At 45.4% G+C, this 23879-nt stretch overlaps 2 protein-coding genes across 7 annotated transcripts in view; one reads left to right on the top strand and one right to left on the bottom strand.

The window, feature by feature from the left end:
• dnajc14 (DnaJ (Hsp40) homolog, subfamily C, member 14) overlaps positions 1-19182 on the top strand; it is a 63565-nt gene extending 44383 nt beyond the window's left edge. For all 3 annotated transcript variants that reach the window (XM_085972960.1, XM_085972961.1, XM_085972962.1), the window contains 5 exons: positions 5525-5631; positions 7312-7431; positions 8311-8471; positions 11968-12070; positions 15775-19182. In XM_085972960.1, coding sequence (XP_085829086.1) covers positions 5525-5631; positions 7312-7431; positions 8311-8471; positions 11968-12070; positions 15775-15985 — 702 coding nt within the window. In that variant the 3' untranslated portion in view covers positions 15986-19182. The remainder of the gene's footprint in view (positions 1-5524; positions 5632-7311; positions 7432-8310; positions 8472-11967; positions 12071-15774) is intronic.
• Positions 1820-23879, bottom strand: part of LOC147097118 (ORM1-like protein 2) — a 31256-nt gene continuing 9196 nt past the window's right edge. For 2 of the 4 annotated variants that reach the window (XM_085972981.1, XM_085972978.1), the window contains exons 4-5: positions 5318-21540; positions 1820-2897 (exon numbers count right to left, since the gene is read on the bottom strand). In XM_085972981.1, the coding sequence (XP_085829107.1) occupies positions 21405-21540 (136 nt within the window). In that variant the 3' untranslated portion in view covers positions 1820-2897; positions 5318-21404. The remainder of the gene's footprint in view (positions 2898-5317; positions 21541-23879) is intronic. The other 2 variants (XM_085972980.1, XM_085972979.1) reach the window with 2 other exon arrangements.

Genomic DNA, 23879 nt, shown 5'->3' with positions numbered 1-23879 from the left:
GACACTGTCCAGCGGGGTAGGTACAGAGAGAGGGGATTTAAAATCAGACACTGTCCAGTGGGGTAGGTACAGAGAGAAGGGATTTAAAATCAGACACAGTCCAGCGGGGTAGGTACAGAGAGAAGGGATTTAAAATCAGACACTGTCCAGCGGGGTAGGTACAGGGAGAGGGGATTTAAAATCAGACACTGTCCAGCGGGGTAGGTACAGAGAGAGGGGATTTAAAATCAGACACTGTCCAGCGGGGTAGGTACAGGGAGAGGGGATTTAAAATCAGACACTGTCCAGCGGGGTAGGTACAGAGAGAGGAGATTAAAAATCAGACACAGTCCAGCGGGGTAGGTACAGGGAGAGGGGATTTAAAATCAGACACAGTCCAGCGGGGTAGGTACAGGGAGAGGGGATTTAAAATCAGACACAGTTCAGCGGGATAGGTACAGGGAGAGGGGATTTAAAATCAGACACAGTCCAGCGGGGTAGGTACAGGGAGAGGGGATTTAAAATCAGACACTGTCCAGCGGGGTAGGTACAGAGAGAGGGGATTTAAAAATCAGACACTGTCCAGCGGGATAGGTACAGGGAGAGGGGATTTAAAATCAGACACAGTCCAGCGGGGTAGGTACAGGGAGAGGGGATTTAATATCAGACACAGTCCAGCAGGGTAGGTACAGGGAGAAGGGATTTAAAATCAGACACAGTTCAGCGGGATAGGTACAGGGAGAGGGGATTTAAAATCAGACACAGTCCAGCGGGGTAGGTACAGGGAGAGGAGATTTAAAATCAGACACTGTCCAGCGGGGTAGGTACAGAGAGAGGGGATTTAAAATCAGACACTGTCCAGCGGGGTAGGTACAGAGAGAGGGGATTTAAAATCAGACACAGTCCAGCGGGGTAGGTACAGGGAGAGGAGATTTAAAATCAGACACTGTCCAGCGGGATAGGTACAGGGAGAGGGGATTTAAAATCAGACACAGTCCAGCGGGGTAGGTACAGGGAGAGGAGATTTAAAATCAGACACTGTCCAGCGGGGTAGGTACAGGGAGAGGGGATTTAAAATCAGACACAGTCCAGCGGGGTAGGTACAGGGAGAGGGGATTTAATATCAGACAGTTCAGCGGGATAGGTACAGGGAGAGGGGATTTAAAATCAGACACAGTCCAGCGGGGTAGGTACAGAGAGAGGGGATTTAATATCAGACACAGTCCAGCAGGGTAGGTACAGGGAGAAGGGATTTAAAATCAGACACAGTTCAGCGGGGTAGGTACAGGGAGGGGATTTAAAATCAGACATGGGAACAGTTTTGTGGTGTACCATTGTTCCTGAGTTACTAGTTTTGCACTCCTATTTCTTTTGTGGACCTTAAAGGTCGAGGTAGGAGTCTTTCATCCCCAGTCTGTGCTCTGTTCATATTGCGATCCCAGAGGTGAGTGAACGTTGCTGCAATTCCATTTACTAGCAAGTCTTAGTTAATACCTTTTCTGAACCTTTGCTCAGTCTGTTTCGATAACTGCTAGATATTTCGTTATCAGAATCCATGACTGGCAGTCCTAGAGAGGGTTCATTTATTACAGTCTCCATTCGCGATTTTGGAAAGTTTAATGTTGTGTTTGGTATAAACATTAAGTTCTGAAAATGTTCAGATTTTCTGTTCATCAAAAAGATATGTCCGAAAATTTGAAATTTGTGACCAAAACTTTTATGTATATTAAAGAAGATATCTGTGGAAATGTAACTGCTCTCTGACTAATGGGTGAATGCCACTCTTACTACAATGTGGTCAGGTTTATTAAGAAATAACAGTGAATAGAAGCAAGAGAAATACAGCAAATATAAATTTTAATATCAGAAAAGCTAAGAGTGAACTTGTATTTGTACAGCGCCTTTCACGGCCTCAGAACGTCCCAAAGCACTTCACTGCCAATAAAATACTTTTGATCTGCAGTCGATGTTGTAATGTAGGGAACTGCAGCGGCTAGTTTGCGCATAGCAAGATCCCACAAACAGCAATGCAATAAGTGACCAAATAATCCTTTTTTTGTGAAATTGGTTGAGGAATAAATCTCGGGCAGGACACCAGGAACCTCCCCTGCTCCTCTTCCAGTAGTGTCATGGGGTCTTTTACATCTACTTGGGAAGGCAGATGGGGCCTTGGTTTAGTGTCTCATCCGAAAGACGGCACCTCTAGTGCAGTACTGAGGGAGTGCTGCACTGTTAAAGTGTCAGCCTAGGTTGTGTGCCAAGTCTCTGGAGCTGGGCTTCAGCCCACGACCCGCTGACTCTGAGGCGAGAGTGCTACCGGTGAGCCAAGAAAGGAAAACACTCGGATTTTTGCAATGAATTTGTGCAGCTCTGCATTGGAGGCCTCCATTCACCATTGTCAGGTCTCTCTTTATTTCCACCCCAGTGCTAGGGCTCTTTCTCTGGGTTAGCAGTAATCCTGTATATGTAATGTAATGCATTGCATTGCTGTAGATCGGCAGACTTGACAACCTATGACAGTATTTCGGTGAGTCTCGCTATTTCAATTTAATAAATATTGCAGTTTAGTGTTTAGAACGTTCTATTTTGTTGTAAAATAATTCCCACGACAGGTGAACTTTCCTTTCCGGTATGGTTTCACGGGCACGAGTAGCAGTCTTCATTTATGACCCTAGATAGTGTCAGTAGACTGTTCAGCTCTGGAGGGCATCACATCTGAGCCCGCTTCTGTCCTCGCCTCAGCCAGGGTTACTGAATAGTAATCGGGACCGTGAGCCCCAGCTGATGCATTTTTGTTTCTTCTTCGTCCCTGCTTTCCTTTCGCGCTCCACCTCCCTCAAAGGGATAGGGTGCTGAGGCGAGCTGTAGCATCCCACTGGCTAAAAGAGCACAGAGCAATGAGGAATCCTGGGAGTTTCCTGAATACATAATTTACAACAAATTACAACAAATATACATTCCTTTAAGGCACAAAAACCCCACAGGAAAAATGGTCCAACCATGGCTAACAAGAGAAGTTAAAGATAGTATTAGATCAAAGGAAGAGGCTTATAATGCTGCCAAAAAGAGTAGGAAGCCTGAGGATTGGGAGGATTTTAGAATTCAGGAAAGGAGGACCAAGAAATTGATAAAGAAAGGGAAAATAGAATGAGAGTAAACTAGCGAGAGACATAAAAACAGACTGTAAAAGCTTCTATAGGTACGTAAAAAGGAAAAGATTAGCAAAAGTAAATGTGGGTCCCTTACAGGCTGAGACAGGAGAAATTATAATGGGGAATAAGGAAATGGCAGAGAAATTAAACAAATACTTTGTGTCTGTCTTCACGGAAGATGACGCAAAAAACTTCCCGGAAATAGTTGAGAACCAAGGGTCTAGCGAGAATGAGGAACTGAAAGAAATTAGTATTAGTAAAAAAGGTAGTATTGGAGACATTAATGGGACTGAAAGCCGATAAATCCCCTGGACCTGATGACCTACATCCTAGGGTTGTGAAAGAGTTGGCTATAGAGATAGTGGATGCATTGGTTGTCATTTTCCAAAATTCCATAGAGCAAATGAAACCCCACTATTTAAGAAAGGAGGGAGAGAGAAAACGGGGAACTACAGACCAGTTAGTCTGACATCAGCAGTAGGGAAAATGTTAGAATCTATTATTAAGGATGTGGTATCAGGGCACTTAGAAAATAATAATAGGATTGGGCAGTCAACGCGGATTTATGAAAGGAAAATCGTGTTTGACAAATCTGTTAGAATTTTTTGAGGTTGTAACTAGCAGAATAGATGAGGGAGAACCAGTGGATGTGGTGTATTTGGATTTTCAGAAGGCATTCGATAAGGTGCCACACAAGAGGTTATTAAACAGAATTAGGGCTCATGGGTTGGGGGTAATATACTAGCATGGATTGAGGATTGGTTAACGGACAGAAAGCAGAGAGTAGGAATAAACGGGTCATTTTCGGGTTGGCAGGCTGTAACTAGTGGGGTACCGCAAGGATCAGTGCTTGGGCCTCAGCTATTCACAATCTACAGCAATGATTTGGATGAGGGGACCAAATGTAATATATCCAAGTTTGCTGATGATATAAAACTGGGTGGGAATGTAAGTTGTGAGGAGGATGCAAGGAGGCTTCAAGGGGATATAGACAGGCTAAGTGAGTGGGCAAGAACATGGCAAATGGAATACAGGAGACTTTGTTATATCCGGCACCGACGGGACCGAGCTGTTGCCGATCTATCAAAACCGCCGGACATACCAGCGTTAATGTTGAAGCATACGGAGGTTTTCATCTCCGTATCTGACAACAAACACACTTGCTTAGCAACAGCTTCTAAACAGTCGGCCCATACCTTAGAAGCGTCTCTGTAGCTTAGCAACAGCTTCAGAGAGACTTTGCAGAGCCCGACTGTTGAAAAAAAAGCCACGAGAAGAAAAAAAACCTAACAAAACGGCTCCTGATTTCTGCCGGTAGATCGAGGTTTCCGGACATACAACCTCCGGATAAACCAAAGTTTCCTGTATAATGTGAAGTTATCCACTTTGGTGGGGAAAAACTAGAAAAGCAGAGTATTTTTTAAATGGTGAGAGATTGGGAAATGTTGGTGTTCAGAGGGACCTGGGTGTCCTTGTACACAAATCACTGAAAGTTAACCTGCAGGTACAGCAAGCAATTAGGAAAGCAAATGGTATGTTGGCCTTTATTACAAGAGGATTTGAGTATAAGAGTAAAGACGTCTTACTGCAATTATATAGGGCCCTGGTAAGACCACACCTGGAGTGTTGTGCACAGTTTTGGTCTCCTTACCTAAGGAAGGATACACTTGCCATCGAGGGAGTGCAACGAAGGTTCACCAGACTGATTCCTGGGATGGGGGGATTGTCCTATGAGGACAGATTGAGTAGACTAGGCCTATATTCTCTAGAGTTTAGAAGAATGGGAGGTGATCTCATTGAAACATACAAAATTCTTACAGGACTTGACAGGGTAGATGCAGGATGTTTCCCCCTGGCTGGGGAGTCTAGAACCAGGGGTCACAGTCTCAGGATAAGGGGTCGGCCATTTAGGACTGAGATGAGGAGAAATTTCTTCACTCAGAATCTGTGGCATTCTCTACCCCAGAGGGCTGTGGAGGCTCAGTCGTTGAGTATATTCAAGACAGAGATCAATAGATTTTTGAACATTAAGGGATATGGGGATAGTGCAGAAAGTGGAGATGAGGTAGAAGATCAGCCATGATCTTATTGAATGGCGGAGCAGGCTCGAAGGGCCAAATGGCCGACGACTCCTATTTCTTATGTCTGTTTGAACCAGTACCACCTCGGGCCCCGCAGTTACCTACCAAGTCACCAGCAGCTTGTAGACGTTGACTTTAGTCATTTATTTTCACCCAAGAATTGTAGGATGAGCTTTAGTTAAATAAAAAAAAAATTAAATGAAGACTGGCAAGTCTGGATTCATGTGCAATATCAGCGGTTGTAGCTGAGCAAAGTGCATTAGATTGAGAAACCGTTCGCTTTTAAAGTAACCACCCCCATTGTGATTGCAGGTTCACCCTGACAAAAACCAACACCCACGATCGGAGGAAGCTTTTAAGGTGGTGCGAGCGGCGTGGGATATTGTGAGCAATCCTGAGAGAAGGAAGGAGTATGAAATGTAAGCAAAATTCAGTGCTGCATTCCAGACATATCCATGTGGCCTGTGATCCTTATCGTTTTAGGATCAAAGTCTTTTTTTAAATATGACAATTTACCTTCTATTTCTAGTTGTGATATAATATTTCAACATGTTTTGAACTGCTCAAATCTGATTAATCTTTGTAATTTTTTATTTCAATGTACACCATTTTGATTAATTTAGGGAGTGCAAATCTCCTTGAACATGTTACCAAGTTTAATGTTTAAAAAAACACCTTTTGAAAGGTCCCTGCTGGTACTGTTTGTTAAGAATGTATCACCATTTCATCACAAGACTGGGTTTAAACCATCTCAGACCAATGGAATGAAAGTCTCCTCACTCTCGGCTACAAGAGTCCCAAGTGAACGGAGTCTGGGCAGGTTTGACCGAGTTCCTGGCCTCACATCCCAAAACTGTCTGTAAAATCCACATCAATTAGTAGTAATGTGTCAGTCTCACGCAGAGATGCTATAAAGATCATTTGGAAGTGCTTGATGTTGAAGCTGGATGCAAAAAAGTTTCCCATTCCCCAGCAGTGCCAACACTCCTATTGTTCAGCGCAAAAATCCATCAGAACATGCACGTTAATAAAAGGCAAAATATGATTTGGCTACTCAAAATATATATTTTCTTGTTCACGGGATGTGGGCGTCGCTGGCAAGGCCGGCATTTATTGCCCTTGAGAAGGTGGTGGTGAGCCGCCTACTTGAACCGCTGCAGTCCGTGTGGTGAGGGTACTCCCACAGTGCTGTTAGGGAGGGAGTTCCAGGATTTTGACCCAGCGACGATGAAGGAACGGCCGATATACTTCTAAGTCAGGATGGTGTGTAACTTGGAGCTGGTGGTGTTCCCATGCACCTGCTGCACTTGTCCTTCGAGGTGGTGTACCTAATTAGCTCCAGTTAGGCCTACCTTTCTCTGATGTTTCATTACTTTTTATATGTTTTTGCGCCCTCTTTCCATTCTACATGTATCTAATTTACTTAAGTGTTTCTGATTGAAGGAGGTTGTGACTTAAGTATTTTTAATATTCCACACAGTGTGGGACAGGGACAGGGAGAATGCGTGAGGTGCTGTACCTGCTATTCCTTTGTGCTGTATATATTTGGCTACTGGTGCTGTGCCAAAGCAACCTGGGACGATTGGTCCCTCCATTTTTCTTGGTCTCCAAACTGAGGCGTTGTTTTCCTGTTCAAATGGGCAGAAAAGATCCCATGGCACAATTTGAAGAAGAGCAGGGGAGTTCTCCCTGGTGCTTTGGCTGATGTTGATCCCTCAACCACCTTCGCCAAAACCAGATTACCTGGTCATTCGCTCACTTGCTATTTGTGGGATCTTGCTGTGCGCAAATTGGCTGCCGCATTTGCCTCTAACAGTGACTGCACTTCAGAAAAAGTAGTTTGTTGGTTGCAAAGCACTTTGAGTCATCCTGCAGACGTGATGAAGTGCTGTATAAATGCAACTGCTTTCTTGTGTAACTGCTCATTTTGTCGAGGCTGACTTTCCCCAGAGAAGGCTATTGAAAGCTTGTTGTAAAGAGAGGTTTGTATTAAGTTTTTGTTTATATTCTGGGGAATTGCAGAACCCAAGTTAAATTTTTCGACCACGCTCTGCTCTTGACTTATTTCCAGATGTAACCTAATTTTTTTTGTTTTTTAGCAAACGGGCTGCAGAGAGCGAGTTACATCGGTCCATGAACGAGTTTCTCACCAAGCTCCAAGATGACCTGAAGGAGGCCATGAACACTATGATGTGCAGCAAATGTGAAGGAAAACACAAGTTGGTGCACTCGTTTATTTTTCACTAGTCTGTTGAATAAGTGTAAAGCTAGTTGATTTTTGTTTTGTCGATCTCCCCTCTCCTCTCCACAAGGTACAGGCTCTGGCTGGAATATGATTCCAAGAGCCCTTGGGTACCCCATTCAACTGGCTTTCATCACGTGATCCTAGATCGTGAATGTTAGTCTATTCGACCATAGAGGGATCACAGCTGCGGCCAACATCTATCTCCAGCAATCAGGAGTGGCAACCCTGACTGATTTTAATTCCCCAACCCTGAGCTCTGTGGCCACTTGCATTGGGCTATCACTGCCCTTGCTCAGATCAGCGAACTTGGCATTTGCCTGTCAGATTATTATTTTAATTAATTTTTGTTTGATTTAGAAGTTGGTATCTGCCTATCTATCTACCTAACATTTATTTTGTGTCTGTTTGCCTAAGGTCTTGTACAGGAACATTCTGATTGATTCAGTGTAGGTTTGTGACTAGTTCGGTGTTTGTGATTGGTATCTATAGTGCCATACCAATCGCATGTACCAAAAAAGAGAATTCTGTGAGATAATGGCTTGTACGAGCGTTCCCTGTGTCCTGTAAACTACTTGTACCTTCTGGTCAGGCTCCTGTTCTTCTCTGTTTTTCAGCCCCCCCGCCCCAAACTCCAAAAGCTCCTGACCCGTTCAGCTCCCAGACCAACTCTCCGCACAGCTTGCTTCCTACCTCCTGTAACCCTCAAACCCGTCAACTGCGAATGCCACAGGAGATCCATGTCTGTTAAAAGAATACTCCGGGATAAGGCTGTGTAATGATTTAATCTCGTCTTTCTGAAACTAAAATTCCTCCTCCTTGTGTGTGAAACTAAAGTTTTGAACTACCTTTGCAGGAGGTTTGAAATGGATCGTGACCCACAGGCGGCTCGATACTGTGCAGAGTGTAACAAGAGGCACCCTGTGGAGGATGGGGACTTCTGGGCAGAATCCAGCATGCTGGGATTGAAAATCACTTACTTCGCCATGATGGATGGAAAAGTCTATGACATCACAGGTAAGAAGACCTCGAAATTTGAAGCCATCTTCACGTACCTTCAGAGCATTAAATAAAGAAAAAACAAAACTGGTAGGTTTTAGTGAGACTTGTGTTGTAAGCTTGGAAATAGTTTGCTGCGTAAGAGAGTGCAGAGATTTACCAGAATGGTTCCGGGGATGGGGGATCTTAGCTACAAGGACAGGTTGGAGAAGCTGGATTTGTTTTCATTAGAGCAAAGGAGGTTGAGGGGTGATTTGATAGAGGTGTACAAGATTATGATGGGTTTGGATAGGCTAGATGGGAAAAGGCTGTTCCCACTAGTTGATGGTACAAGGACCAGGGGACACAGATTTAAGGTTTTGGGCAAAAGATACAGAGGGGATGTGAGGGAAAACTTTTTTTACACCGAGTGGTGATGACATAGATACATAGAAGATAGGAGTAGGCCATTCGGCCCCTCTAGCCTGCTCTGCCATTTAATGCGATCATGGCTGACCATCCAAATTCAGTACCCTGTCCCTGCTTTTTCCCCATATCCCTTGATCCCTTTAGCCTCAAGAAATATATCCAACTCCTTCTTGAATATATTTAATGAATTGGCCTCAACTGCCTTGTGTGGCAGAGAATTCCACAGGTTCACCACTCTCTGGGTGAAGAAATTCCTCTTCATCCCAGTCCTAAATGGCTTACCCCTTATCCTTAGACTGTGACCCCTGGTTCTGGACTCCCCCGCCATTGGGAACATCCTTCCTGCATCTAGTCTGTCTAGTCCTGTTAGAATTTTATAAGTTTCAATGAGATCCCTTCTCATTCTTCTAAACTCTAGCGAATATAAGCCTAATCGACCCAATCTCTCCTCATATGTCATTCCTGCCATCCCAGGTATCAGTCTGGTGAATCTTCACTGCACTCTCTCCATGGCAAGAACATCCTTCCTCAGATAAGGCAACCAAAACTGCACACAATACTCAAGGTGTGGTCTCACCAAGGCCCTGTGCAACTGCAGCAAGACATCCTTGTTCCTGTACTCGAATCCTCTCGCTATGAAGGCCAACATACCATTTGCCTTCATAACCGCCTGCTGTACCTGCATGCTTACCTTCAGCGACTGGTGCACAAGGACACCCAGGTCTCGTTGCACTTCCCCTTTTCCCAATCTATTGCCTTTCAGATAATCTGTCTTCCTGTTTTTGCCACCGAAGTGGATAACCTCGCATTTATCCACATTATTATACTGCATTTGCCATGCATCTGCCCAATCGCCCAACCTGTCCAAATCATACTGGAGTTTCTCTGCATCCTCCTCACAGCACACACGCCCACCCAGCTTTGTGTCGTCTGCAAACTTGGAGATATTACATCTAGTTCCCTCGTCTAGATCATTTATATATATATTATGAATAGCTGGGGTCCTAGCACCGATCCCTGCGGTACCCCACTAGACACTGCCTGCCACTCGGAAAAAGACCCGTTTATTCCAACTCTTTGCTTCCTGTCTGCCAACCAGTTCTCTATCCAAGACAGTACCTTACCCCCAATCCCATGTGCTTTAACTTTACACGCTAATCTCTTATGTGGGACCTTATCGAAAGCCTTCTGAAATTCCAAATACACCACATCCACTGGTTCTCCCTTATCTATTCTACCAGTTACATCCTCAAAAATTCCAGTAGATTAGTCAAGCATGATTTACCTTTTGTAAATCCATGTTGACTTTGTCCGATCCTGTCACTGCTTTCCAAGTGCTCTGTTATTACATCTTTTATAATGGACTCTAGCATTTTCCCCACTACCGTTGTCAGGCTTACCGGTCTATAATTCCCCGTTTTTTCTCTACCACCCTTTTTAAATAGTGGGGTTACATTAGCTATCCTCCAATCCATGACCTGGAATTCGCTGCCGACGGAAGTGGTGGAAGCGGAGACACTCAATGTTTTCAAGGGGAGACTGGATAGGCACTTGAGGGAAATAAACTTGCAGGGCTACGGGGATAGAGCGGGGGAATGGGACTGACTGGATTGCTCTACAGAGAGCCGGCACGGACTCGATGGGCCGAATGGCCTCCTTTTGTGCCATTATGACTTTGACTCTAAAGCTAGTAGCCTGGTAGCTCCAGCAGAATAGCCTTGTGTTCAGAGGGCAAGGGTTTATACCCTAGCCTGGAGCAATTTTTGAGCTCCATGTGTGTGGAGCATAAGCACCAGCATGGACCAGCTGGGCTGAAAGCCCTGTTTCTGTGCTCTGAATTCTGTGTAATTCTACGTGAAAATCTCAGATCTTTGGCTTGGCTGTTGGATGCCCAATGCATGATAGAGGCAATAGTAACAAAGTCAGTACTAAAACCTACAAAATACACCTGCTGTTGGCTGATACCGAGATAGTCATGTGGCCACCCTCTGAGCAGACTACAGCTCTTGCTCTCTACTGAATGAAGGGTGGTGTGGATGGGAAGAAATGTACTTTACAGCAACTGTTTATTCCAGCACCTTACAATCATGGCAAATACTTTAGCTTGTCTCATTGTTCAACAATTTCAACCCAAAAAAGTGCAACAGCATCTGGTTTTCGTGCACTTTTTGACCCATTCAGGCCGACCCAATATTTAACTAATAAAAACAAAGGGTAATAACTTTCAGGAAAAATGTAAACCATTATTGGCCTGTGGGATACCTCTGAAACCTCCCTAGAGTGCCGTTCTGGAGTATCCGAATAAAATTGTATTCCAGAATCTTTCAAAATATTCCTGAAGTGCTCCAAAAGCCTGTCTACAGCAATGGAAATAACTTTAAAAAGGAAAAACAAGCAAGAAGCCAGGTCTGACTTTAAAATCATAAGGATTGAAAGTCAGCTTTAAAAGTCACGAGTTTTTTGGGGTCCCGGTGGGGGGGGTGGTGGCAGAGTGCTGGGGGTCTGTGTCTGACACGTGCTGATTTCCTGATTGGTGCTGGGCCATTTGATGTAAAGTGACGGCTTGATGTTTCTCTATATGGAGGGAGGGAAAGTCAGAATGTTTCATAGGAACAGGAGTAGACAATGTTCCCTCTAATTTTATTTGGCCCTGCACGGCCCCTTTAAGGGACTGTGTGGGTAATTCAAAATACCGGAACATTGGGAGGAGGCCATTCAGCCCCTTGAGCCTGTTCCGCCATTCAGTTAGATCATGGCTGATCTGTACCTCCACGCCATTTACCCACGTCGGTTCCACATCCCTTAATACCCTTGCCAAACAATTGATCTCGGTTTTGAAATTCACTGGTGCCCTTTCTAGTGGGTGGTTGGAGAGCCAGTTGATAAAAGCTCGGGAGTGGGGACACCTCTGCCCCCCCTCGATTGGGGAATACTAAATTGGGATCCAAGAACGATGATAGAAGGTATTTTTTTTACATTGTTTATTTTAGCCTATGAGAGATTGCATAACATTTCTACGATGTGTTAGAAGGAGGATTAGGAGAGCTTAATAAGTCACGCAGAACCACAGTGTTCAGTAACTTTTGATTTTCTCTTCTCTCTTCAGAATGGGCTGGATGTCAGAGGGTTGGAATATCTCCTGATATCCATCATGTTCCTTACCATATATCCTTTGCTACCCGAACTTCTGGAAACAGTGGTCGACATAGGTGAGTAAATGTACAGAGAACTCGGGGTGTTTGTTATTAATCTTCCTATTGTTTTGCCCTTCCTGTAATTTCGGTGGCACTATAGGGTAAATTTTACAGTGCCACAACCCACAGGCAAGCTGTGCACGTGAGCTCGGAGTCTCTGCATGCAATCACTTGCCCGTGCACTTTTTTAGCAGGAGGAATGTCACAGTATCCCAGTTGGCCTAATGCAAATTACAATAATTAAATGGAGATGACTGAGTGCAGTAAAATATAGCTGAATAGTCACAGTTTCCTGCAGATTTTTAATGACCTACAAGCTTGAGAGCACAGTTTGCGTATCAGTGCTTGGTAGCGGTACCCAGCTGGTTGGGAGAGAGTCGTGGTTACAAGGGGTATGTACGGTGGTGTAGTGGTTAAGTTACTGGACTAATAATTCAGAGTTCAAATCCCACCATGGCAGTCTGAGAATTTGAATTCAGTTTTAAAATCTGGAAACAAAAAAAGCTGGCATTTGTAAAAGAGACCACGAAGCTGTCAAATTGTCGTAAAAACTCAGCTGCTTTCAGTACTGTCCTTTAGGGAAGGAAAGCTGCCGTCCTTACCCAGTCTGGGCCGATATGTGACTCCAGTCCCACACCAACATGGTTGACTCTTAACTCCCTCCTGCAGTGGCCGAGCAAATCAAAGGTGGCCCACCACCACCACCTTCTCGGGGCAACTGGGGATGGGCCTTGCCAGCCGCGCACACATCTTGAGAACGAATTCTTTTTAAATAGGCTATAGCTGGATAGGCTATAATGTGTACCAAAAAATGTGCATGTAACACTTTGCTTAATGCTGAACATTAGAAAGAAGGGGTTCAGAGTGGAGGGGAACACAGTAATTTTTCAGTTGAGGTAATCACCTAAAGCAAATTGTACTGTTTTGCCTCTTCCCCTGAGGACTAACTCTTTCTTTAATTGAGTTATGTGAGTTTTAGGATAGTTTCTTCGTGAGGAATACAGCTGCTTTCCTGCTGAACCACCTGAGTTACATTTTCTACAGAGGATCCATCCTAGAATATAGTTAATGGAATCGGGTCACATAGGAACACGGTGTTTTCTCATGTGTGCTGTCCAGGTCTGCATTATATCCCACTAAAATCAGCATTTTTCATGCTGTTTAATGTTTTTAAGATGTAAATGATTTCCCCCGCCCCCTCCTCCTCCTCCCCAGTTTTATCCCATTTTCTCTCTGCTCTTGAAAACACCTGGCACAGACACGATGGGCCGAATGGCCTCCTTCTGTGTCGTAAATTTCTTATGATTCTACCCACTCTTGCTCAGGTACAGTTCCACGTGTGCCCTTCAGAACCTCACCCCTCAGTTTGTGTTGCCCAGCTATTTGACCACAAGGATGGGGTCCTGTTCACAGGGGCACTTGCCGGCAGGCTTCACTGGAAAGTGCTCAGGAGTGGGGATCTTGTCTTTATTTTGCTCCTTTCTCTTCTTAGCCCAGGGGAATTGAAGCTGCAGTGCCTGAACTCCTGTCCCCTGCTGAGATCCACTAACTGGACACAGACTAGGGATCAAAGCTAGAGCCTTCCTGGGTTTGTAGCTCCTGAACTATCTGGGGAGGTCCTAAAATAAAAACAAAAAATGCTGGACTCAGCAGGTCGAGCAGCATCTGTGGAGAGAGAAACAGAGTTAACGACCTGAAACGTTAACTCTGTTTCTCTCTCTTAGGCAGTCCCTCGGAACCGAGGAGGACTTGCTTCCACATTAAAAATGAGTTTTCAGGTGACTGATGAGTCCAATACGGGGCCTACAGTCTCTGTCACAGGTGGGGCAGACGGTGGTTGAAGGGGCGGGTGGGTGGGGTGCTTGGGTTGACTTGCGCTCCTTGCGCTTGGCTTCCGCTTGCTCCCGGCGAAGAGACTCGAGGTGTTCGGCGCCTTCCCGGATGCTTCTCCTCCACTTTGTGTGGTCTTGGGCCAGGGATTCCCAGGTGTCGGTGGGGATGTTACACTTTTTCCATGGAGGCTTTGAGGATGTCTTTGAAGCGTTTCCGCTGCCCACCTGGGGCACTCTTGCCGTGTCAGAGTTCCGAGTAGAGCGCTTGTTTTGGGAGTCTCGTATCGGGCATGCGGACAATGTGACCCGTCCATCGGAGCTGATTGAGCGTGGTCAAAGCTTCGATGCTGGCCTGAGTAAGAACACTGACGTTGGTGCGCCTATCCTGCCAATGGATTTGCAGGATCTTGCGGAGGCAGCGTTGGTGGTACCTCTCCAGTGCTTTGAGGTGCCTGCTGTACATAGTCCATGTCTCTGAGGCATACAGCAGGGCGGGTATCACTGCTGCTCTGTAGACCATGAGCTTGGTGCCGGGTTTGAGGTCCTGGTCTTCAAACACTCTCTTCCTCACGCGACCAAAGGCTGCACTGGCACACTGAAGGCGGTGTTGGACTTCGTCGTCGACGTCTGCCCTTGTTGAAAGTGGTCCACGTTGTCCAAGGCCTTGTCGTGGATTTTGATAATCAGGGGGCTGTACTGTGTGGCGGGGGCAGGTTGGTAGAGGACCTTTGTCTTACGGATGTTTAGTGTAAGGCCTATGCTCTCGTACGCTTCGGTGAAGGTGTTGACGATGGTTTGGAGTTCGACCTCTGAGTGTGCGCAGATGCAAGCGTCGTCTGCATACTGTAATTCGACGAGAGGATGGGACGACCTTGGATCTGGACTGGAGGTGACGGAGGTTGAACAGTTTCCCGTTTGTTCTGTAAATTAGCTCCACTCCAGCGGGGAGCTTACGGAGGGTGAGATGGAGCATTGCAGCAAGGAAGATCGAGAAGAGCGTTGGTGCGATGACACAGCCTTGCTTGACCCCGGTTCGTACGTGAATTGGGTCTGTGGTGGAACCGTTGGTCAGGATCATGGCTTGCGTGTCGTCGTGAAGCAGGCGGAGGATGCTGCCTGACCTGCTGAGTGTTTCCAGCATTTTCTGTGTTTATTTTAGATTTCCAGCATCCGCAGTATTTTGCTTTTGTGGGGAGGTCCTAATGTCGAGTTTGAATGGTGCCAACAACATGGTCCCATACAGCATGGCTATTGTGTGCCAAGTTTTGAGTGGTTCAGTGAGGTATATCACATTGGTTGATACAAATTTAATTGTATAAACTGCAGGTGTAAATTTACATTTCTAGTGCTTTTTTTTAAAAACTGAATTGCAGCATGTGGGAGGTGTAAATAGTGTCGAGTTTATTCTCATAATAGTGAATGTCTATGGCCTACAAAATAAGAGTGTTCCATCATGCTGCTCTGATGGTGTTTCAAACCCTCAGATTAATAGTAGAGTATATTTCCCTTTGTTAATAATAAAAAGCCATGCTGACTTTTTCACTAGCCATGAATGGAGGAAAATGTCCTCTATTTCTGTCTCGACTCTACTTTTGGAGAGGTCGGTGAAAGGTTAAGTGCTCCCCAATAAAAAGGATGTGAAAATTGGGCTCAAGCTCCTCTCATTCTACCTTTAACAGCCAGCTCAAAAGCAGCATTGGCAGAAGCTGTGCACCTGTCCTGGTCAGGGAATGGTGTGTGACACAGCTGGCCTCCACAGGGGAATCTCTTGAAGTGAATCGAACAGTCTGGCTGATTAAGGTTTTAACAATCGGGTGCCTCAGGGTGCCGTCATTTGGAGAGGGAAAACAGCCTGGATTGTAATGTCTCTCGTTCCCTCTTGTTTAGAGCTAGCTCGGAGAATGGCCCAAGTCCTCCTGCTGACCTCCAAGACTTCTTCAGCAAGATTTTCCATGGTGCTGCGCCACAAACGGCGAACGGGAGCTTCTTTGGCACTCCGCAGCCGGGGCCCAGCAGTCAGCCCAAAGCGGAGGCCACGCAGAGATCTGACACGAAGCAAAAGAGAAGGAAGAAGGTGCGACGGACATTCCCACGCTGAGCCTTAAAGTGCAAAAACAAACCTCAGCGATCACCTCAGTCAGCTTGACGGCAGCCTGACTGAGAAGGTCAACCCTGATTCTAGAGTAGAACAAAGACAAATAAAAGTACTCTTTTATTGAATTGAATGAATAGACTTGGACTGTACCTTGTTTTTAACATTTTAATTTGGATGTACGATAGCAACTAAGGTGATCTTAAGAGGACTTTACTGTACTTTTTAAGTTGTTAGGCAGAGACAAATTAATTTCTGGTTTCAACAGGTAGAATGGAACATGGGAAAATAATAAAGCATTAAAAAGTCACCTACCATGTTCATCTACCTCCTCCTCAAATGTTATGTTTTTTGGGCTCTTCCTTTCCCTGAGGTCACAAGTCTTCCTGACCATTTTTAATGGGGAAAAGTTTGCATTGCAAAAGGAACAGAGTAAAACAATGTGCTTGGCTAATGGCCTAATTTCCACCGTAAGACAGGTATTTTATTTTAAAAAAGAAAGCACTTTAAAAAAAGAAACCAGAAAGTAATTTGAGTTAACTGTAAAATTGGGCACATTTATTGTGATTTGGGAGATCGGATTCAATTTCTTTTTGTAACTTTAAAAAAAATTAAAAATTTACTGGAAAATTTACTGTGCAGCAGAAATTATACACAGATCTTCTAAACAGAAAATATGAATCTTTGATTAATAACTTTACCATAAAAGAAAAATTGAGTTGTGCTCCTTTTAGTCCTTTGCTGTCTCTCAATGTTTGTAGGCTATCTGAATGTCTGTCTGTCTCTCTCTACCCACCACTCTCTCTCTCCTGTACCCCAATTGGCTTTAACATAACTCTTCAATGAGGATGACATTATCTTGCACAGTAATGGCACACATAGTCATCAGTAGCAAGAGTAATATGTTATATGGATGTCTGCAGAGATCTTAATATGATTGAACACCATGAGTATGAAGTGCCTTGCAACCCAAATGAGGTACTCAGGGTTAACACTGGATTTAACTCAGTCCAGGAATATGAAGTAACCTTTGCATCATCTGTGTTCATAGCTCCATGGGGTGGGAATGGAAAGAGGATATTTATTGATAGAAATTTGATTCAGAACTGCATACCTTTTTTGTTTCTTGTAGATTTAACCACCTTTCTCTGGGAATTGAGCCAAAAATTGTCCAGTCAACAGTAATAGAGTTAAAGGCTTAATATATTGTATATACTTGTGTATAAGGTGCCCACCCATAAAATGACTCCCTACTTTTTAGCCAAAAAAATAGTGGGGTGGGGGGGGGAAATCTATGACCCATGTATAACATGGCCACCAGTCCCCAGACAGCAGGAAATTTGATTGAAATGCATGTTTACTGTTCCATTGTTCCATGTCCTCCTGGCTCTGTGCACTGACCGGGACAGGACTGGGATCTAGCAAGAGAATTCTGGACAGTCCAGGAGAGCAGGTATGTGCTCCACAGAGTGAGTTATAGTGCTGTTCTCCACAATAACTTGCATATAGGATGACCCCAGCCTCACTGTTTTCAACCCCTAACAGCGATCTAAATGTCCTAGTTTTATATGCAGGTATGTACAGTATGCCCAAGACCCTGGATTACCACCTTGTGATCATTGAACAATCTGGTGAACTGGGACAATTGCTGCATTGTAGTCAGTTGATTCTATGTCTGAAAATGCTGGGTTTCAAAAGATGGTCTTGAGCGAGTGCCTCAACCACTGTGTTCAAATTACCAGAAACCCCATTAACATACAACGGTAAATTTGGGGAGTTGTGCTTAAAGGAGGCGCAAGTTGGTTGAATTGTCACGGTCACACATCATTTGTAACTTTGACCGGTGCAGTCTCAGTACTGTGGGCAAGGCAGAAGCCAGGTTGGAGGAAGTAGAATAAGGAGAGATGGGAGTGCAGCTGCGAGGCAGCATTGAGAGGAATTTGGAGGGAAAGGAAAGGTTTGAGATGGTGATGGTTGGAGGGGCTTAGGGGTAGGGTAATGATGATGTTAAATGAGGTTGGGGTCGTTTCTGAATGGGAGAGACGCGATGATGCTGGCAAGCATGGGGTGGTTGGTGAGGAGCTGGGGTGGGAGGAGATTGAGACAGCAGGCAGTGAACTTTGTAGCCAAGATGAGTAAACTGAGGGAGATAGGATAGAAAATACAAAAGAACAGCAAAGGTGATTTGGTACTGTGGAGATTAGATGAGACATCAGGAATAGCCTTAGTATTGTAATGTTGACACTAAACTATTAAATTAAATGCTTTAACTTAAATATCAAACCATTTTCTCTATACACCTTTTTATTTTGAACTTTAATTTTACTTTTTTTAAACCTGTCCAAACTTTACCTTTTTAAGCTTAAAATCTTTTACTGTGCTTTATCTTCTCGCCTCCCTCTTTCCACAGCCCATTTTGGAGTTGGGAGCAACTTTCTTTTGGCTGGAAACCGGTTACGAAGGCGTGTGTTAAAAGTCCAGACTGTGTAGGTTAAAGTCACACGATGTGAAAATTGCACACAAACCTTCTAAGTGCTTACTGATGACAAGTCAACTCGGCAGCCCTCGCAACTTGATGGCGTCTGTACAATGAAACCTATCCACGCCATTACAAGAATTAAAATTGTGCGTATGTGCTAATTGCACTTTTCACTGCAGTGATAGAATCAAAAAACCAATTACAGTGGAAAAGTGGAAGAGTTTCATGTCCAGGTTCATTTTATGAACCTCTCATGAAAGGCCGTCGGCCTGAAACAGCAATTCTGTTTCTCTCTCCACAGATGCTGCGTGTTTCCAGCATTTTCTGTTTTTATTTCATTTACCATTTTATGAAGTCTTAAATCACCCCTTTTGTTTATAACCCTGAAATTCTTGACAATAGGTTGCCCCTTTTAGATGAGCTAAGATATTTAAGGTTGAACGAGTAATTTAAAAATTTGTTGGCTTTTATGACCAAATTGTTTGATGTAGAAGTTTGTAAGCTGTTATTATCAAAGTTCTGCTGACCATTACTGTGAGCATTGTTGAAGTTACAGAGCTAATTTTGAGGTGACAATCAGCAAGTTTAAAGCTGTATTATTTGATGGGTTCACCCATTGGACCTCCATTCATTTGATTTGAAAAGGCTTGTAAATCCCAACACAATCTCTTGTTAGCCAGAACCTTTTCAGAAGTGAAAATAAAATGCAGATCGCATTACCAAAGTGTATTTTTTTTTAAAGGATATTTATTTTTTTGCTGAGAATATTGTATCTTTAGATCTTAATCGAGCCTGAACTTCTATTGCTTTATATTAAAGAGAATTTGCATTTCTGTAGCGCCTTTCATGACCACCGGACCGCCCAAAGTGCTTTACAGCCAATGAAGTACTTTTGAAGTATAGTCACTGTTGTAGGAAATGCAGCAGCCAATTTGCGCACAGCAAGCTCCCACAAACAGCAATGAAATAAATGACCAGATAATCTCTTTTAGGTGGTTGAGGGATAAATATTGGCCAGGACACCGGGGAGAACACCCCTGCTCTTAGAAATAGTGCCATGGGATCTTTTACATCCACCCGAAAGAGATAGTTTAACGTCTCATCTGACGAACCAACAATTAGGCAGTCAGGTATTAATTTTGAGTCATGGAGAAGATAAGAGGCACTAAAAGAAATGTTGAAGACATACATGTCTGCTGCTGTGATCTGTCATTTCCTGTGGTGGAAGCGCTAATGCAGGCAAATGGTTACCTTCTCATGAGGATTGCCGTTTGACTGCATGCATTGAAGATGGTCTGCTAGGTGAGGCGTGGGATGGTATAATTAATGAAATCCCTTTTAGCATGTGCTTTGCCTCCACCACCTCTTGTCATTGTGACTTTGTGTAAGATTTCAAGTTTTGCAGAGTTTTTGTGCTGTATGTACAGACCAGGACCTTGTTTCAGATTAGTCCTAGTCAGTTCACTTGGGATTCTTGCACTTGCCACACATACAGGAGACTATCACCGTGTCAGGCTCCATTCAATCCCATGGCCTAGAGGTGTAAGGACAGTGTTCTAACACCACATGAAGTCCCTCAGCTTATTTTTTATTAATGTAATTGCCAGTTGTTGCACAGCAAGATTCCACAAGCAGCACTGTCCAGTTAATGTGTGTTTGGTGTTGGTTGAATGAGGAATGATGACCAGTAAACCTTCCTGCTCCTCTTCCACTCGTGCTGTAGGATTACATCCATCAGAGCAGGACTACAGTTTGACAGCTCATTTGAAGCACGGCACATCAGTGCAGTACTCCCTCAGTACTGCACTGGAGTGCTAGCCTAGATCACGTGCTTAAGTCCAGGCATGGGTCTTGAACACACGACCTTCCAATTCAGAAGACTAACACAGTTATGCTGCTGCAAGCTAAGGAAGGGTTAACAGCACATTAAAAAATACATGTATTTTAGGGACCCGGTCAAGACCGCTAACCTCAGTATTAGAACTAATTAACTTCCTTTCAACAGAGCTAGAGGAGAATCTGATTAATCTTAGGATTAGTGGTTTATAAGGTTAAATATAGCCATGGGTGTGCAATATGCTTATCCCTGGGATTTGGCCTGGTCACCTGTGGAATGTGACTAATCGAGCGAAGTACTGTCGGTGGTGGTTGAGATGCTGAAGTTTCACAATTTTACCTGCCTGCAGGCTTAAAGTCACACACTTTATGGCGAGGGCTACAATTGCAAGCAATGCCAGGCTCAAGGGCCACTCATGCCACACCGTTGCACACTGTGACTCCGACTATTTTAATGCAGCCCCTTCGTATGCTATATGAAAGCTAGGATATCCCTGCCTCATAACCGCGTTTGTGGAGTGGAAGTAAGACAAAGGAACAGGACCGACTCCCAGCTCAGCCTGCAGTGCCATAGTTGAGTAGGCCGTGTGTAGAGGTCAGGGGCCAGATCAAGCAGCTCTGCCACGGTTAGAAAGGCTGTAAAGGCTTCCTGTGTCATAGCAAGAACGAGGAAGAAATTTTACATAACCTGAGAAAATCTGCTTGGTGCAATAAGTTATTAGAGATTAAATTAGTTGGGTGGGGTCTGAGTGGGCCCATGGACAGGAGCAGACTTGCTAGGCCGCATGCCTCGCGTCACATACTTTATGCTCTTATACACACAAACACTCCTCCACACCCTTATTGGCGTAAACCTCTTTTATGTGTACAATTAATGCAAAGGAGAAAAAAAGTATAAAATTATACACAAGCAGCTTATACACAAGAGCACAACTCATACATACAAGGTCTTTCACTTGTGCAGGTAAGAAAACAGTTGCTGTTTCGAGAATTAGTGCCAGCAGTTTCTTCATTGTCTTGGCACATTGTGCCCATCGCTCATGCTGGCCCCCTTCCGAGGCTGTTTGGCAGCATCACCTTGCAGCATTCGCCCAGCCACCACCCACCTGATCAATACTTGTTGATGCCAAAGAGTCGGACACCATGCAGCTGCGGGAGTTTGGGAATGAGGGCGGTGAGCAAAGACGCGGTGTTCACCAAGAAATGAATGACGTTATATTTAGTGTAGAAACTTGCTAGCATGTACCTGGAAGGAAAACATACCTTTAAGAATCGTTTGTCACTTAAGAAATGCCAATTCATAGAATCATACAGCACAGGAGGAGGCCCATCGAGTCTGCGCCAGCTCTTTCGAAGAGCAATCCCGTTAGTCCCACTCCCCTGCTCTTTCCCCATAGCTCTGTAAAATACTTCTCAAGGAATTTATCCAATTCCCTTTTGAAAGTCACTATTGAATCTGCTCCCACCGCCCTTTCAGGCAGCGCGTTCCAGATCACAACAACTCGCTGCGTAAAAAAAAAGTTTCCTCATGACACCTCTGGTTCTTTTGCCAAATCACCATAAGTCCGTAGCCTCTGGTTACCACCCCTTCTGCCAGTGGAAACAGTTTCTCCCTATTTACTCTATCAAAACACCTCTGTCAAATCTCCTCTTCACTTTCTCTGCTCCAAGGCGAACAATCCCAGCTTCTCCAATCTCCACATAACTGAAGTTCCTCAGCCCTGGTACCATTCTAGTAAATCTCGACCCTCTTCAAGGCCTTGGCTTATTTCTCAGTAATTAACTAGAGGCTAGTTTTTAAGTTTTCTCTCCACCGCTTGCAGGAGTTGCCTCATGCACAGCAGGTATGATTCCACAGGCACTGATTGCTTTTCAGCACCCAAGTGAATATACTTCAGGTGTGAGTGTGTTGACAGGCTATTCAACTGTGGAAGATACACACATGCAAGGCCTCACTGATCAGCAACAGGAACCCTGGCAGAATTCCCCATCCCAGGGATATTGCATCAATTATAGAACCATACTGCATGAGATCATCACCTGACAAATCTGCAGAGATGATAGTCATAGAGTTTCACAGCGCAGAAAGAGGCCCTTCGGCCCATCGTGTCCGCGCCGGCTATCAAGCTCTGTCTATTCTAATCCCATTTTCCAGCACTTGGTCCGTAGCCTTGTATGCTATGGCGTTTCACGTGCTCATCTAAATGCTTCTTGAATGTTGTGAGGGTTCCTGCCTCTACCACCCTTTCAGGCAGTGAGTTCCAGGTTCCAACCACCCTCTGGGTGAAAAAGTTTTTCCTCAAATCCCCTCTAAACCTCCTGCCCCTTACCATGAAACTAATAATAATATGATGAAACTGATGATATGTAAAAAGACTTGCATTTCTATAGCGCCTTTCACAACCTCAGGACGTCCCAAAGCGCTTTGCAGCCAATGAAGTACTTTTTGCATTGTAGTCACTGTTGTAATGTAGGAAACGCGGCAGCCAATTTGCGCACAGCAAGCTCCCAAAAACAGCAAAGTGATAATGACCGGATAATCTGTTTTAGTGATGTTGATTGAGGGATAAATATTGACAAGGCGCCGGGAAGAACTCCCCAGCTCTTCTTCGAAATAGTGCCATGGGATCTTTTACGTCCACCTGAGAGCAGTCGGGGCCTCGGTTTAACGTCTCATCCGAAAGACGGCACCTCCGACAGTGCGGCGCTCCCTCAGTACTGCCCCTCCGACAGTGCGGCGCTCCCTTAGTACTGCCCCTCCGACAGTGCGGCGCTCCCTCAGTACAGCCCCTCCGACAGTGCGGCGCTCCCTCAGTACTGCCCCTCCGACAGTGCGGCGCTCCCTCAGTACTGCCCCTCCGACAGTGCGGCACTCCCTCAGTACTGCCCCTCCGACAGTGCGGCGCTCCCTTAGTACTGCCCCTCCGACAGTGCGGCGCTCCCTCAGTACTGCCCCTCCGACAGTGCGGCGCTCCCTCAGTACTGCCCCTCCGACAGTGCGGCGCTCCCTCAGTACTGCCCCTCCGACAGTGCGGCACTCCCTCAGTACTGCCCCTCCGACAGTGCGGCGCTCCCTCAGTACTGCCCCTACAACAGTGCGGCGCTCCCTCAGTACTGCCCCTCCGACAGTGCGGCGCTCCCTCAGTACTGCCCCTCCGACAGTGCGGCGCTCCCTCAGTACTGCCCCTCCGACAGTGCGGCGCTCCCTCAGTACAGCCCCTCCGACAGTGCGGCGCTCCCTCAGTACTGCCCCTCCGACAGTGCGGCGCTCCCTCAGTACTGCCCCTCCCACAGTGTGGCGCTCCCTCAGTACTGCCCCTCCGACAGTGCGGCGCTCCCTCAGTACTGCCCCTCCCACAGTGCGGCGCTCCCTCAGTACTGCCCCTCCGACAGTGCGGCGCTCCCTCAGTACTGCCCCTCCGACAGTGCGGCGCTCCCTCAGTACAGCCCCTCCGACAGTGCGGCGCTCCCTCAGTACTGCCCCTCCGACAGTGCGGCGCTCCCTCAGTACTGCCCCTCCCACAGTGTGGCGCTCCCTCAGTACTGCCCCTCCGACAGTGCGGCGCTCCCTCAGTACTGCCCCTC

Source organism: Somniosus microcephalus, chromosome 33, assembly GCF_052327205.1.
Source record: "Somniosus microcephalus isolate GS21.2 chromosome 33, FLI_Smic_1.0, whole genome shotgun sequence".
Taxonomy (NCBI): Eukaryota; Metazoa; Chordata; class Chondrichthyes; order Squaliformes; family Somniosidae; genus Somniosus; species Somniosus microcephalus.
The sequence above is the reverse complement of the archived record's forward strand: the minus strand, read 5'-3'. Positions and strand labels throughout refer to the sequence as shown.